This window comes from Palaemon carinicauda, chromosome 1, assembly GCF_036898095.1.
Source record: "Palaemon carinicauda isolate YSFRI2023 chromosome 1, ASM3689809v2, whole genome shotgun sequence".
In the NCBI taxonomy this organism is placed as follows: domain Eukaryota; kingdom Metazoa; phylum Arthropoda; class Malacostraca; order Decapoda; family Palaemonidae; genus Palaemon; species Palaemon carinicauda.
The window spans coordinates 49,064,651-49,081,907 of NC_090725.1; the positions used below are offsets into that span (position 1 = coordinate 49,064,651).

General features: G+C 41.3%; 1 protein-coding gene across 2 annotated transcripts in view; it reads right to left on the bottom strand.

The window, feature by feature from the left end:
* AcCoAS (acetyl coenzyme A synthase) overlaps positions 1 to 17,257 on the bottom strand; it is a 180,513-nt gene that overhangs the window by 31,484 nt on the left and 131,772 nt on the right. The window contains exons 5-7 of one of the 2 annotated variants that reach the window (XM_068381052.1): positions 13,818 to 13,829; positions 13,077 to 13,192; positions 12,321 to 12,513 (exon numbers count right to left, since the gene is read on the bottom strand). In XM_068381052.1, the coding sequence (XP_068237153.1) occupies positions 12,321 to 12,513; positions 13,077 to 13,192; positions 13,818 to 13,829 (321 nt within the window). The remainder of the gene's footprint in view (positions 1 to 12,320; positions 12,514 to 13,076; positions 13,193 to 13,817; positions 13,830 to 17,257) is intronic. The other variant, XM_068381058.1, reaches the window with a different exon arrangement.

Here is a 17,257-nt window from a genome sequence, read left to right on the forward strand (position 1 = left end):
CGAGTCAGAGCTGATCCAATGACTGCAGCCAGATTGAGCTCTTGAGGTCTGGACTCTGCGTTTGAGTGGTCTTGAGACCTGAGTCCAACGTTTCTTCCCTGACAATTCTTCAGCAGACGAGTAAAAGACGGGCTCAATCGTCTGCAGGTGGGAGTGACGGTCTCTGGAAGACACGCCCGCAACCACCGAGGATACTTCTGTGCGCCGGTCAAGGCCTGCCGAACCCTTTTGCCCTTCGACATTGCTTCTCCCCTGGGCTTGGGAGCTTGCAAGAGGTCCCGGACTGGGAGGACGACTGGCACGCACAGAAGTACCCTCACGCACCACACTGACACTGACACTAGCACTTGGCACTGCACTGACACTAGCACTCGTCACAGCACTGGCACTAATACCACCCACTGCACTCTTGACCTTAAGTTCCTTGACTTCGGCCATAAGAGACTTATGATCACTAACCACTGACTCTACTTTGTCACCTAAAGCCTGAATGGCACGCAAAACAACAGACATATCAGGTTGAGGGCAAATAGTAGGTTCGGGGGTAGCCACTACAGGGGGAGGAAAAGGTAGGGGATCATGAGGTGAGGAATAAAGTGAAGAGCGAGAAGAACTCCTCCTAACTCTCTCTCTCTCTCTAACTTGGTTGAATACTTAAGAAATCGGACAAAATCAAGTCCCGAAAGTCCGGCGCATTCCTCACATCGATCTTCTAACTGACAGGGCCTTTCCCTACAGTCAGAACAAGCGGTGTGAGGATCTACCGAGGCCTTCGGAATACGCCTATTACAAGACCTACATCGTCTATGGGGTGGGGCTTGTGAAATGTCAGACATCTTGAATCAAAAGAGTTAGCCAAGTGGGGATTCCAAATCAAGCAAAAAGATCGTTAACCGTTAATCAGGACTAAATAATAGCTATCTAAGCTAATATAGAAGTTTTCCAGTAAAGCGACAGCCGAAATCTGAGAGAAATACTTCACCAAAAGCCGTGAAAATACTCCAAGATCATAAGCGTATCCCAGAACGTCTTGCCGGAAGCACGACAGAGGAAAAATTGAGGAGGTGTCAACAAGAAGTACTGTAGTACCTGGCCACAGGTGGCGCTGGTGAGTACACCCCCTTCTAGTATTGTGATAGCTGGCGTATCCCTCCGTAGAATTCTGTCGGGCAACGGAGTTGACAGCTACATGATTATCGGGTAAGTTTAATATTGAAAATTTTACATTGTGTAAATAACAAAATATTTTGAATAGTCGACTACTGATATCAAAACTGGCTATACACAAGGGGGTGCTACCAAGAACAATCAAGTGTGGAACTCTATTTTCAAGAGAGAAAGACACTAAATAAATATCACTAGTCTATGCCTGGAAGGTATGATCTATTGGAATTCTTTTATTGAAAATTGCTATGTGACCAACTACACTACTGTATTTTTATATAATTTTTTACATATTGAAAATTTCCATGTGGTATCACAAAATTTTATATATGGTAGAGACTAGCAACCAATATTTGTTTACATTTAAATATTCAACGTATATATGGTCTTCTGGGTGACAGAGAGTCTATGGTAGATAAATTGGTTTGGGATCCAAACCGAGTTGAATTACCACCAATTCACCACTGCCTACTTACCATTGACCAACTTACATCCATGGCAACTCAACACCAGCCAACTCGACGTGAGATCAACAAAGCGACATGCAGACAGATTATTATTTAATTAAGCATACTCTTTTCCTCAAGGTTTTCCTCACAACTGAAGCATCTGGTAATTATCGCTGTAAAACCTGAGATACTTTTTAAAATGATATTTTAATTATAAAATAAATTTTTTAATATACTTACCCGGTGAATATATAATAGCTGCAACTCTGCGGCTCGATAGAAAACACACTCAAAAAACTCGCGAGCGATCGCTATGAAGGTTGCGGGTGTGCCCACCAGCGCCAACTACCGGCCAGATACCACTCTTGTATGTAAACAAAACCTTCAATTCTTCTCGTCCCGCTACGTCTCTATTGGGGAGGAAGGGAGGGCCTTTAATTTATATATTCACCGGGTAAGTATATTAAAAAATTTATTTTATAATTAAAATATCATTTTTAAATATTTAACTTAGCCGGTGAATATATAATAGGTGATTCACACCCAAGGCGGTGGGTAGAGACCAGAGTTAATTAAGTTTACAGCGTATAAGCTAAGAGTTTTTTTGACAGTTATCAATATAACAAAACCCAAATATATAGGTACCTGGTAAGGAAGTTGACTTAGACGATTACTCTGCCTTATAAGTCTGTCTTCCTCACGGAGCCCAGCGATCCTCTTAGGATGCTGAAAGACTCCCAGGAGCTGAAGTATCAAGGGCTGCAACCCATACAACAGGACCTCATCAAACCCCTAATCTGGGCACTCTCAAGAAATGACTTTGACCACCCGCCAAATCAACAAGGATGCGAAAGGCTTCTTAGCCTTCCGTACATCCCAAAAAACAATATTAAAAAACATTTCAAGAGACAGATTAAAAAGGATATTGGAATTAGGGTAATGTAGTGGTAGAACCCTCACCCACTACTGCACTCGCTGCAACGAATGGACCCAGTGTGTAGCAGTCCTCGTAAAGAGTCTGTACATCTTTCAAGTAAAATTACGCGAACACTGACTTGCTTTTCCAAAAAGTCGCGTCCATAATACTTTGCAGAGATTTATTTTGCTTGAAGGCCACGGAGTTTGCTATAGCTCTAACTTCGTGCGTCTTAACCTTAAGCAAACATCGGTCTTTCTCATTCAAGTGAGAATGAGCTTCTCGTATTAAAAAATCTGTTAAAATATGACAAAGCATTCTTTGACATAGGCAATGATGGTTTCTTAACTGAGCACCATAATGCCTCAGATTTACCTCCTAATGACTTAGTACGAGCTAAATAGAACTTAAGAGCTCTAACAGGACATAATACTCTTTCCAGTTCGTTGCCTACGATCTCTGATAAGCAAGGAATATCAAAAGATTTAGGCCAAGGACGAGAAGGCAGTTCATTTTTGGCCAGGAAAGTAAGTTGAAGTGAACAAGTGGCTTTTTCTGTAGAAAAGCCGATGTTCTTACTGAAGGCATGAAGTTCACTGACCCTTTTAGCCGAAGCCAAGCACACTAGGAAAAGTGTCTTGAGGGTGAGATCCTTCAGGGAGGCTGAATGTAATGGCTCGAACCTGTCTGACATGAGGAACCTTAGGACCACGTCTAAGTTCCATCCAGGAGTTGCCAAACGACGTTCCTTAGAGGTCTCGAAAGACTTAAGGAGATCTTGGAGATCTTTATTGTTGGAAAGATCTAAGCCTCTATGTCGAAAGACCGAAGCCAACATGTTCCTGTAGCCCTTAATCGTGGGAGCTGAAAGGGAGCGAACCTTTCTCAGATGTAAAAGAAAATCTGCGATTTGGGCTACAGAGGTACTGGACGAGGACACAGATGCTGACTTGCACCAGTCTCGAAAGACTTCCCACTTCGACTGGTATACTCTAATGGTAGAAGCTCTCCTAGCTCTTGCAATCGCACTGGCTGCCTCCTTCGAAAAGCCTCGAGTTCTTGAGAGTCTTTCGATAGTCTGAAGGAAGTCAGACGAAGAGCGGGGAGGCTTTGATGGACATTCTTTACGTGGGGCTGACGTAACAGATCTACCCTTAGAGGAAGACTTCTTGGAAAGTCTACCAGCCATTGAAGTACCTCGGTGAACCACTCTCTCGCGGGCCAGAGGGTAGCAACCAACGTCAACCTTGTCCCTTCGTGAGAGGCGAACTTCTGCAGTACCTTGTTGACTATCTTGAATGGTGGGAATGCATATAAGTCCAGAAGAGACCAATCCAGTAGAAACGCATCTATGTGGATTGCTTCTGCATCTAGGACTGGAGAGCAATAGATTGGTAACCTTTTGGTCAACGAGGAGGCAAAGAGGTCTATGGTGGGTTGACCCCAAGTAGCCCAAAGACTCTTGCCCACGTCCTTGTGGAGGGTCCATTCCGTGGGTATCACCTGACCCCTCCGACTGAGACAGTCTGCCAAGACGTTCAAGTCCCCCTGGATGAATCTCGTCAACAGGGAGATGCCTCGATTTCTTGACCATAAGAGAAGGTCCCTTGCGATCTCGAGCAGCGTGAAGGAGTGTGTGCCTCCTTGCTTGGAGATGTACGCCAAAGCTGTGGTGTTGTCTGAGTTGACCTCTACCACTTAGTTTTGAAGAAGCTTTCGAATATCATCAAGGCCAAGTGGACTGCTAATAGCTCCTTGCCGTTGATGTGCATGCTCTTCTGACTTGAGGTCCACAGACCCGAGCATTCCCGACCGTCCAGGGTCGCACCCCAACCCAAATCCGACGCGTCTGAGAACAACACGTGGTTTGGGTTCTTGACTGCTAGGGATAGTCCCTCTCTCAGACTGATATTGCTGCCCCACCATTTCAGGCATGCCTTTACTGGTTCGGAGACTGGGAATGATACCGTCTCTAAAGTCTTGACTTAGTTCCAGTGAGAGGCTAGATGGAACCGGAGAGGCAGAAGGTGTAGTCTCCCTAGTGAGACAAACTGCTCCAGGGATGAGAGAGTCCCTACGAGACTGTTCCAACTCCTGACTGAACAAACGTTTTCTTTTCAGCATTAGTTGGACTTCGAGCAGGGCTTGTTCTAATCGGTGGCAGACGGAAAAGCCCGAAAAAAAAAACTGGACTGCGAATCTCCATCCCCAAATATAGAATAATCTGGGATGGGATCAGTTGGGACTTTTAGGTTGACCAAAAGTCCCAACTCCCTGGCCAGACTCAACGTCCTGCAGACAGCGAAGACTGGACGATGCTCTGAGAAGCCCGTCGTCCAAGTACAGGGAGGCTTGGATCCCCGATAGATGGAGGGATTTTGTCACATTCCTCATGAGCCTCGTAAACACGAGAGGAGCAGGACTGAGGCCAAAGCACAGGGCTCGAAACTGGTACCCCACATTCCTGTAAACAAACTTCAGAAACGGTTGGGAATCCGGGTGTATAGGAATGTGGAAGTATGCCTCCTGAAGGTCGAGAGAGACCATCCAGTCGCCTTCCATTAATGCTGTCAAGACAGCCTGGTAGACTTCATCGTGAAGTTTGTCTTGACAATGAACACATTGAGCGCACTTGCCTCTTATGTACTCCTGCAGTGAACATGGCTGCCAGATCATTGGAGCCATCCCTGAGGGACTTGTTCCTGCAGAGAACGTGGCTGTCAGATATTGGAGCTATCCCTGAAAGCCTTGTTTATGCATGACATAATTGTACAGCAAAACTTCAAATGCTCGAAAATAGCTCTGAAGTCGACCTGTAAAATCTTGGAGCGTCTCATGGCCAGGCGCCAGGGAGAGTCTATGAGGTTTGAGAAGTCTATCTGGGCAGAGGCAGGAACTCCCAAGCCGAGAACCTCTCTCGTGTCATATCAGACTCTCGCTCTAAAAGCCAGCTTAAAAGTAGGGAAAGCCAAGGCTGTCTCCCCCAAACTCCTCCTGGTGATAAACCAGTCGCCTAGCAAACGTAAAGCTCTCTTAGAAGAGCGAGAGAGCACTAGCTTATAAAACAACGGCTTCGAAGTAGCTAGGCCTAGTGTAAACTCTGACGTTTAGGCGAACGAGGAGCAGCAGTTACAAAAAAATCCGGCCAAAGATTCTTAAAAATCAGCATGATTTATTTAAAGTCCATAGAGGGCTAAGCAGCTTTAGGCTCCTCTCCGTCTGACAGAGTCCTCAAGGGAATATCAGTAGGAGGGGGAACAGCAACTTCCTCATCTGAAGGAACCTTGTCCGACAATAGCCGAGTCTCAAGCAAGGGAGAGACCTACCGTGGTGGCAATGCTTTACAAGCAGAGTCCACACGCACTGGTGCATTAGTAGCGGACCAGGACGCAACGTCATGTAACTGCTTAACAGTCTGTGAACTGTCAATAACAACAAGTGCGGGAGGACGCTCGGCGTCCACTCGAGACTGTTTTGACTGCCTAGTCTGAGCAGTCAAAACAACTCTAGACTGCGGTAGTTGACGCTCAGCGTCAAAACAAGTCAACTCCGCTGGTTGGCGAACGTCCTGAACGTCAACAGGAGCATTAGGAAGCGGCCTAACGTCCAAATGCGGCTGAACATCAACACGTGACCGCATCGAGTGAGGCTCTACATATCGTGACTGACGTGACTTAGCTACGCCAAAGTCAACAGGACGCACAAAGGTTCGTTTGGGCGGCTGAAGGCCAGGATCTCGATGAGATAAACGGCTAGGATCAACGTGAACCTTATCGGCAGAATAGTCTTCCATAAGAGAGGCAAGCTTATTCTGCATGTCTTGCCGTACAACCCATTTTAGGATCAACAGGAATGGTTGCGGTAAGAGACGAGGGTAACATCTGTGACTGCAAAACCTTGCCTACAAAAAGACTCTCGGAGCCTGTGTTACGCTTTTGTTTAGGCGGCGAGCAGTCTTCCGATGACTGCATAGGGTCAGAGCTGTCCTAATAGTTAAAACCAGGACGCTGGACCTGTCCTGAAAGGACTGACTTTTGCTTAACCCTGGATAGGTACGATGGGTCGTTTGCGACCCCGAGCGTCAAAAAAAAACAGGTTTTTCTCACGTGACTCACCCCCGTGACTGAATTTGTGGGTGATCGACCTGCAGGAGGTGTCTCCCCTACACGCTCTAGTAGTGTCCAGATGTGCATTGCTGTAGCTGTACTCCTTCCCCGATTTCTGAGACATTATCAAAGTTATTACGTATTATGAAATTGTCGTAGAATGGTGCAACTTGTATAGGTTATCAGTTGTGGAAAGTCTTGGTGGATTGTTTGGCTACCATGTGCATGATTTTTTTTTTTAGTTAAAATGTCGTTCATCACCACGAGGACCATTTTACCGCGAGTGCCCCTTTTTAATTTTTTTTCATTTTTTTGCCAAGTCATTTTTCCGTAAGATATTGCCAAATAGGGTCGTAAAACTTTTGCTTGTTTAGTGTTGGAAAGTGTGTCTAGATGATCTGGCTACCCATGCATGACTTTGTTTTTGTAGATACGACGTAGTTATTGGTATATTGGGTATTTAACTGCGGTTACCAATTTCAGTTTTTTTTCAATATTTGTAAAAATTACTACGTAGTAAGGAATTGCCGTATATTATTCATTTTTTTTTCATGTTTATGTGTAAGAAAGTGTGCCTTGATGGTTGGGCTAACACGTGCATGTCTTTTTTTTTTATCTGAGATGCCGTATATTAGAATGTCGGGCATTTTACCGCGAGTGTCCCTTTTTAATTTTTTTTCATTTTTGTGCCAAGTCATTTTTCCTTAAGATATTGCGAAAGTGTCGTAAAACTTTTGCTTTTTTAGTGTTGGAAAGTGTGTCTAGATGATCTGGCTACCCATGCGTGATTTTGTTTTTGTCAGATACGACGTAGTTATTGGTATATTGGGTATTTAACTGCGGTTGCCAATTTCTGTTTTTTTTCAATATTTATAAAAATTTACTACGTAGTAAGGAATTGCCGTATATTATTGATTTTTTTTTCATGTTTATGTGTTAGAAAGTGTGCCTTGATGGTTGGGCTAACACGTGCATGTCTTTTTTTTTATCTGAGATGCCGTATATTAGAATGTTGGGCATTTTTCCGCGAGTGCCCCTTTTTATTTGTTTTGCATTTTTTTGCTTAGTCATGTTACCGTAAGGAATTGGCAAGTAGTGTCGCAAAACTTATAATTTTATAGTGTTGGAAAGTGTTTCTAGATGATCTGGCTACCCATGCCTATTTTTTTTTAGCCAGATATGGCGTATATATAAGTATGTGTTCGATTTTCCTGTGATTGCCATTTTTTCGTTTTTTCCCATTTCTTTCAAAATTACTACGTACTAAGGAACTATCACAGAGTAATATTTCATTTATATGTTTATTTGTCGGAAAATGTGCCTTGATGGTTTGCCTAGCACGTGGCTGAAATTTTTTTTCTTCTGAAATGCCGTATATTAGAATGGCCATTTTTCCACGAGTGCCCCTTTTTATTTGTTTTGCATTTTTTTGCTTAGTCATGTTACCGTAAGGAATTGGCAAGTAGTGTCGCAAAACTTATAATTTTATAGTGTTGGAAAGTGTTTCTAGATGATCCGGCTACACATGCCTATCTTCTTTTTTTAGCCAGATATGGCGTATATATAGGTATGTGTTCGATTTTCCTGTGATTGCCATTTTTTCGTTTTTTCCCATTTCTTTCAAAATTACTACGTACTAAGGAACTATCACAGAGTAATTATTCATTTAGATGTTTATTTGTCAGAAAATATGCCTTGATGGTTTGCCTAGCACGTGGCTGAATTTTTTTTTCTGAAATGCCGTATATTAGAATGTTAGCCATTTTTCCGCGAGTGCCCCTTTTTATTTGTTTTGCATTTTTTTGCTTAGTCATGTTACCGTAAGGAATTGGCAAGTAGTGTCGCAAAACTTATATTTTTATAGAGTTGGAAAGTGTTTCTAGATGATCTGGCTACCCATGCCTATCTTTTTTTTAGCCAGATATGGCGTATATATAGGTATGTGTTCGATTTTCCGGTGATTGCCATTTTTTCGTTTTTTTCCCAATTCTTTCAAAATTACTACGTACTAAGGAACTATCACAGAGTAATGATTCCTCTAGATGTTTATTTGTCGGAAAATTTTGTTTACTTTTTTTTTTGATTGAATATCATCAATTTTTTTTAGCTAAAATATTATATTGTTTTACATTTTTTTTTTTTTTCGATTTTATTTCCCTTCAAAAAAATTTTTTTGGGTCAGAATTTTAATTTTATAGTCGTAAAATAATCGTCAATTATCCAGCAACCCACCATACAATTTTTATGCATATCCAATAATAATTAGATTAGTAAATAACACCTTGAAATTGACATACCCTTCCTACATTTCAAGTGGCAGATTAGGGAGTCTGAGTCAGTGTGGTTGGCGGCCATTTTGTGGACATATCCGAAGCGTAAGCTGCCCTATCTATATATATTCTTGTTCCCTATAGAATTTGTGATATTTTGGTATATTTTTACCTGCATAAATATCATATTATATATTAAATATATGTATTTTTTTACGAAATTTCTAAGTACTCAAAAAATTACCTTTAGATATGGCCCCTGATATAAATGTAATTTACAAAATAATGAAGATTTTTTTTACATATTTCTATTTTAGGATAACATATGTCTATTCCCTAAAAAAATTAGCCACTTCCTATTTCATTTGGGTACCCAAAAAAATTCATGAAATCTGGACAAATTTTTTTGGCCAAAAAAAGTTACCCTTTTTTTCTTATTTCAGATCTTCACCTCCATGGGTCTGACTTCATCCAAAATACATCAAGATGTGTCCTAAACATTCAAGAATCAATTCCTAAAAGGAATTGTGTATATATGTATAAACTTTTTTTTTATGAATTTTTATGTCAGGTCTTTTTTTTTTCTACTTAATTTTTTAAAATATTTATAATAAATAGTTTTTCTGCAGATGAGTAGTATTTATCTTTACAGTTGTTTTAAGCATTCATTGAAGTTTTTTTTGGCAAAAGAAAAAAGGAGGTTACTGCAAAAACTGATTTTTCAAGAATTTTTTTTTGGCGTCGGGGTCGTTCGCGTCCGAGTATACCCTTAAAGGGGTGTCCGAGGAGCGTACCTATCCAGGGTTAAAGGGCCTCGAAACCTTGTTCAACGGTTTCTTATGCGAAAAGCCTTCGGATGACGAGGAGAAAATCGTCTCTCTCGCCTAATGGTAGGGGTGATCTTGGTGAGATACGCCTGAAACCATAGAGGGAACGTCTGTTCGCTGATCAAGGCCTCTCGAACCCATAAGTCGTACGACATTACTTCTCCCCTGGGCTTGGGAGCTTGCAAGAGGTCCCGGACTAGGCGAACGACAGGCACGAACAGACGAACCCTCGGTCCCAACACTGATAACACTTTGCGCAATATCACTTTATCACTACGATTTTCTGTTTTGCACTTATTTCACTGAAATCGAATTTTTTAACAATTCACATTAGGTATGAATAAAACTGATTTCTACCTGAAGCACGCAATTCTACCCTCATCAAAAAGTTATAATTGCGAAATCAGTCGTATAATGTAAGCACATTAATACAAGCAAAAAACAGTAAACATATTTTAAGATAAAAAGATCAGTGGCTGGGAAAGAGACTAAACACTAGTTCATTCAAAACTACGTTTTCAATCTCTCACCGTACAGTGCCTTGGGAAGAGAATAAAAACTAAAAACGTTTTATCCTTTCTCCCCGTACAGAGACTAGGGACGAGAGCAACTCAAGAACAACCTTACTCGCTTGGGACGAGAATAAAGATCGGAACGTTCTCTCTCTCTCTCTCTCTCTCTCTCTCTCTCTCTCTCTCTCCTCTCTCTCTCTCTCTCTCTCTCTCTCTCTCTCTCTCTCTCTCGAGTTCGCACCGAAGAAGAGCCCACTTACGTTTCTTCAATAAACAGGTTATTTGACCAAAGGAAAAAACTGAAAGGTTTTTCAATTAAAATGTTCCTTTAAAATAGAATTTAAAACATTTAAGCTTTGAAAGACGAATGAACAAAACGTCAGAATCGATTTACTCTTTCTGCAAAGTGAAACCGTGATACTCTATCTCTCTATCGTAACGATAGAGCGCAAACTGCGTAGCATAACTAAACTAAACGTTAGTTCATCTTTGATACAGTACGAAGACTATTCAAAGAAAATCTTTCATAAAATATCTACTAAAAAATATTCATTTAATAAGTTTTAAATCATTAGCTCTGTAAAAGTTATTTACGATTGAAAGGGCTCAACGTTGTTTAACTTCGGTTTCCAAGTTAGGACCGCCTACTCTCAGGAAAGGTCGCATATAAACAAATCATTAAAATTTATCTTGATGTTTATTATAAATGGAAAGCTAATCGAAGAGGCCTAATAAAGGCGGTTGAGATATAAAATATATAGAAGAAAATCTATAATTAATTTATAACGTGATAAGATAATTGCTAAAAGCCTAAAACACACTTCCGTACTAAGGGAAGGGTCGGCCATTTAAAAGTCAAAGAAAGTCCAAAAAACAATCCAAAGTCATCAAAAATTAAATCTATCCAAAAACGAGTTCAAGATTTAAGTTGAAGATAAAACACCTGCATTGCGAAAGCTCAAACTAAAATAAAGTACTTCACCAAATATGTTGAGAAAACTCCAGGTTCTACAGCGAGTATTGATACGTCTTGTCGTCAACGTCGACAGAGAAGAATTGAAGGGTTTGTTTACATGCAAGAGTGGTATCTGGCCGGTAGTTGGCGCTGGTGGGCACACCCGCAACCTTCATAGCGATCGCTCGCGAGTTTTTTGAGTGTGTTTTCTGTCGAGCCGCAGAGTTGCAGCTATTATATATTCACCGGCTAAGTTAAATATCTAAAAATTCTTTAGTTATTGCTCTACATGGCTTTGTAAAGGAGTCTTCTGTATGAAGTTTCAGGCCTGTGTGCCCTTTAGCCATTTCTATATTGGCTGCAGATGAATTGTGATGATACCAGTTCACTACCTTGATAACTGTTCCAACCTTTGTATGAATCCTTGCATGGGGCTGAGAGCCTTGATCAATTCAACCAAAAAGGTGTACAGTACATGTAATTATAAATTTTTAAAAATGCAGGAAATTTTGCCATATAAAGATAAAAAAAAACTCGTATGAAATATTCTTGTCCTCACACTGAGATGGCTTGTGTTGAGCTGCTCTGGCATTAAGTTGTCATGGACATGAGTTGGCCAGTGGTAAGTCTGTGGTGGTAAGTCTGCAGTGATGAATTGCCCAGTCCTGCAAGATCTTATGTTTACATATGTGCAATTTGAGTCATGCCTTTATCACTTTTCTGGTAGTTTGTATAATCAACTCTCACAAAAAGCTGGTCTGTAATTGTTTATATTACTTGGGTCCTTTCTTGGTTTGCAAATAGCCAACACAATCTACCTTCCATCAAAGTTTCATGAACAATCATTACTTCAAGGTGAGGTTTAATTCAATAGGGGCAAAGAGAAAAATAATTTTCTATAAAGAGAAGGAATTCCAAACTACAATTTCCTGGGTGGGTTTGGGGTTAGCAGTTGAAGTGCTAAACTTTGATGTCTAATGTCAACAAATCACTAGTGGCATTACCTCCAAAATGCTATTGCCTTAGCTTCCACCATGACAACCAAAGGTCTCAGGTAAATTTACTTTTAAAAACAGATACAAATACTACCAACAGATTTTAAAGTTATTTTTGCAACATACCAACACTGAGGTTGCATTGTTCAGCAATGGGCCATATGTAACGTATGAATGTCCAGTAATCCATCCAATGTCAGCTGTGCAGAAGTAGATATCACCTGGATGATAGTCAAAACTATACTTGAAGGTTGTAGCTGCATACAACATATAGCCACCAACTGTGTGAAGCACCCCTTTTGGTTTGCCAGTACTTCCACTGTTTAAAGGAAAAATGTAAAGGTTAAGCTGAAATATTACCTTTAGGAATTTTATGGTTACATTAATACCATGTACAGTACATGATTGTTCTAAATTTAGCTAACTTAGTACTAACTTAGGATCCTTTATTTAATAGCAATCTTTATATATAATTGTAAATTACTTGGATATGAAAGCAACAAATTGACCTAAAATTACAACTAATAAAAAGTGAGATAATGGTCATAACTTTGATTGACGTTTGGCTTTCACTACAACTGAATTAGAAATTTAGTAGTTATACATAGCCCACACTTCTGTTCTACATTTGAACATTTAAGTTTTTTAAATAATAAAGTTTAAATAGCACTGAAGATCTAAACCTTTGGCATTCAAAACTTTGTAAGATAAGAATGTCAAAATCCTGATACAATATACAGCAAAATGATATACTTAAAAAAAATAATCATAGGTCATGAAAGGCAAAGCTAAATATAAAATCAATAAATCTGGATATGTTTAATGGAATTATAACTTGATTAACAATATGAATAGTCAAATACAAAGAAAACTATTACATACCTAGTGTACAACATGAAGAGTGGATCTTCAGCATCCATCCACACAGGTGGGCACTCACTACTGACATCTTTCATCACATCATGCCACCAAACATCTACCTTGTCATCCCAACCAACCTGTAACCAAGGAGCTATTAAAGGCATTATTCTTTATCAGAATAAAAAAATTAAATAACATAAGAGAAGGAAGCCTTTCTGTAGCATGTAATATGTATTTTGTATCAACTACAGTGTTTAATGGAATTCTACCCGAAGAAAGCCAAAGGAAGATTTTTCTGTTAAAAAATTTCATGAACAATTTATTCAATGTCTTCAAATTTTTTAAAACCATAATGGGGTTGAAGTCAAAAGAGAAGTTTCCATAAATTTCACATAAGATTTACATCAGTGCAAGTTGAAAAAAAGCTGTGCAATAAAATCTCTGAAAATCACAAACTATGTACAATGAATATAATGAAGCAAGTGCACTAGTCCCAACAATGACAATTTCAAAACTATAAAATATTTTATTGCATTAACACTTGGGGCACATTTGAAAGTATGATATGCTTAAATGCAAGTAAGTGCTCTTAAAAATAGCAATGAAATAAATACACATTACAAAATAGAAAGTGTGCAACAGAAGAAAAGTGCTTAAATTAATCACCGTGATAAGACGATAGACAAGGAGAATAAAAAAAAAATTAAGACAAAACAACACATAAACCGAGACACCTTAAACTAATGCTAAGAATACCACTACCTTGAAGTTGCCCTGTAGATTGCAGGCCAGTGAAGGTAATGCGGAGGTTTTCCACAGTCGGAGCAGCAGGGAAGGGAAGCGTTAAGGAAGGAATATGGAGAGGAGAAATTTCAAATGGAAGCTGCATTACAATATTAAAAAGAAAAATACTCCAAACACATTCAAACAAATGTACATAAAATATCAACATAAAGAGCTAATCATGAGGACTAATCTGTAATTCTCTGGAAACACTAAAACAGTACAGTGGTAGTGTAAGACTCACTTTTAATATTCCATGCATTTACTTTGATGAGTAGAGCAACATGACAAACCATGCATAAGTAATACAAAATTAAGAATGTTAAATCTCTATACTGTACACACCAAAACTATATATTGTATCACAAAATGTTATTTTCATTAGTAAAATAAATTTTTGAATATACTTACCCGACGATCATGTAGCTGTCAACTCCGTTGCACGACAGAAATCTACGGTCAGGATACGCCAGCGATCGCTATCCAGGTGGGGGTGTACACAACAGCGCCATCTGTGAGCAGGTACTCAAGTACTTCTTGTCAACAAGAACTCAATTTTCTCCTCGGTCCACTGGTTCTCTATGGGGAGGAAGGGAGGGTTCTTAAATTCATGATCGTCGGGTAAGTATATTCAAAAATTTATTTTACTAATGAAAATAACATTTTTCAATATTAATCTTACCCGACGATCATGTAGCTGATTCACACCCAGGGTGGTGGGTGGAGACCAGCATACATGTTAACAAAGAAGCTAAGTATCCCGTATTTCATTTTATCAGTTATTCAAAATAACAAGCATAAAATAAATAAGTACCTGGTAAGGAAGTCGACTTGAACCATTACTCTGCCTTTTTTAAGTACGTCTTCCTTACTGAGCCTAGCGGTCCTCTTAGGATGCTGAACGACTCCTAGGTGCTGAAGTATAAAGGGCTGCAACCCATACTAAAGGACCTCATCACAACCTCTAACCTAGGCGCTTCTCAAGAAAGAATTTGACCACCCGCCAAATCAACCAGGATGCGGAAGACTTCTTAGCCTTCCGTACAACCCAAAAAACAACAATAAAAAGTATTCAAGAGAAAGGTTAAAAAGGTTATGGGATTATGGGAATGTAGTGGCTGAGCCCTCACCTACTACTGCACTCGCTGCTACGAATGGTCCCAGGGTGTAGCAGTTCTCGTAAAGAGACTGGACATCTTTGAGATAGAATGATGCGAACACTGACTTGCTCCTCCAATAGGTTGCATCCATAACACTCTGCAGAGAACGGTTCTGTTTGAAGGCCACTGAAGTAGCAACAGCTCTAACTTCATGTGTCCTCACCTTCAGCAAAGCAAGGTCTTCTTCCCTTAGATGAGAATGTGCTTCTCTAATCAGAAGCCTGATGTAGTAAGAGACTGCGTTCTTAGACATCGGAAGAGAAGGTTTCTTGATAGAACACCATAAAGCTTCTGATTGTCCTCGTAATGGCTTTGAACGTCTTAAGTAGTACTTGAGAGCTCTTACTGGGCAAAGTACTCTCTCTAGTTCGTTCCCCACCAAGTTGGACAGGCTTGGGATCTCGAACGACTTAGGCCAAGGACGGGAAGGAAGCTCGTTTTTAGCCAGAAAACCGAGCTGTAAGGAACATGTAGCCGCTTCAGATGTAAAACCTATGTTCCTGCTGAAGGCGTGGATCTCACTGACTCTTTTAGCTGTTGCTAGGCAGACGAGGAAAAGAGTTTTTAATGTAAGATCCTTAAAAGAGGCTGATTGGAGTGGTTCAAATCTCGAAGACATCAGGAACCTTAAGACCACGTCTAGGTTCCAGCCTGGTGTGGCTAACCGACATTCCTTAGAGGTCTCAAAAGACCTAAGGAGGTCCTGCAGATCTTTGTTGGTGGAAAGATCCAAGCCTCTGTGGCGGAAAACCGCTGCCAACATACTTCTGTAACCCTTGATCGTAGGAGCTGATAGGGATCTTACGTTCCTTAGATGTAGCAGGAAGTCAGCAATCTGGGTTACAGTGGTACTGGTTGAGGAAACTGCATTCGCCTTACACCAGCTTCGGAAGACTTCCCATTTGGACTGATAGACTCTGAGAGTGGATGTCCTCCTTGCTCTGGCAATCGCTCTGGCTGCCTCCTTCGAAAAGCCTCTAGCTCTAGAGAGTCTCTCGATAGTCTGAAGGCAGTCAGACGAAGAGCGTGGAGGTTTGGGTGTACAGTACCTTCTTTACGTGAGGTTGACGCAGAAGGTCCACTCTTAGAGGAAGAGTCCTGGGAACGTCCATTAGCCATTGCAGTACCTCGGTGAACCATTCTCTCGCGGGCCAGAGCGGAGCAACCAACGTCAACCGTGTCCCTTCGTGCGATGCGAACTTCTGAAGTACCCTGTTGACAATCTTGAACAGCGGGAACGCATACAGGTCGAGGTGGGACCAATCCAGCAGAAAGGCATCCACGTGAACTGCTGCTGGGTCTGGAATTGGAGAACAATACATCGGGAGCCTCTTGGTCATCGAGGTAGCGAATAGATCTATGGTGGGCTGCCCCCACAGGGCCCATAGTCTGTGGCAAACATTCTTGTGAAGGGTCCAATCTGTGGGGATGACCTGACCCTTCCGGCTGAGGCGATCTGCCATAACATTCATATCGCCCTGAATGAACCTCGTTACCAGCGAGAGCCTTCGATCTTTTGACCAAATGAGGAGGTCCCTTGCGATCTCGAACAACTTCTTCGAATGAGTCCCTCCTTGCTTGGAGATGTAAGCCAAGGCTGTGGTGTTGTCGGAGTTCACCTCCACCACCTTGTTGAGCTGGAGGGACTTGAAGTTTATCAAGGTCAGATGGACTGCCAACAACTCCTTGCAATTGATGTGAAGTGTCCTTTGCTCCTGATTCCAAGTGCCCGAGCATTCCTGTCCGTCCAGAGTCGCACCCCAGCCCGTGTCCGATGCGTCCGAAAAGAGACGGTGGTCGGGGGTCTGAACAGCCAATGATAGACCTTCCTTGAGAAGAATGCTGTTCTTCCACCACGTTAGAGTAGACCTCATCTCCTCGGAAACAGGCACTGAGACCACCTCTAGCGTCATGTCCTTTCTCCAGTGAGCAGCTAGATGATACTGAAGGGGGCGGAGGTGGAGTCTCCCTAACTCGATGAACTGGGCCAGCGATGAAAGTGTCCCTGTTAGACTCATCCACTGCCTGACAGAACATCTGTTCCTTCTCAGCATGCTCAGGATGCATTCTAGGGCTTGATTGATCCTTGGGGCCGACGGAAAAGCCCGAAAAGCTCGACTCTGTATCTCCATACCTAGATAGACAATGGTCTGGGATGGGACGAGCTGGGACTTCTCTAAATTGACCAAGTACGCGTCTTTCAGGTCTAACGAGACCATCCAGTCCTCCTGCCTGACCGCTGCTAGGACCGACTTCGTC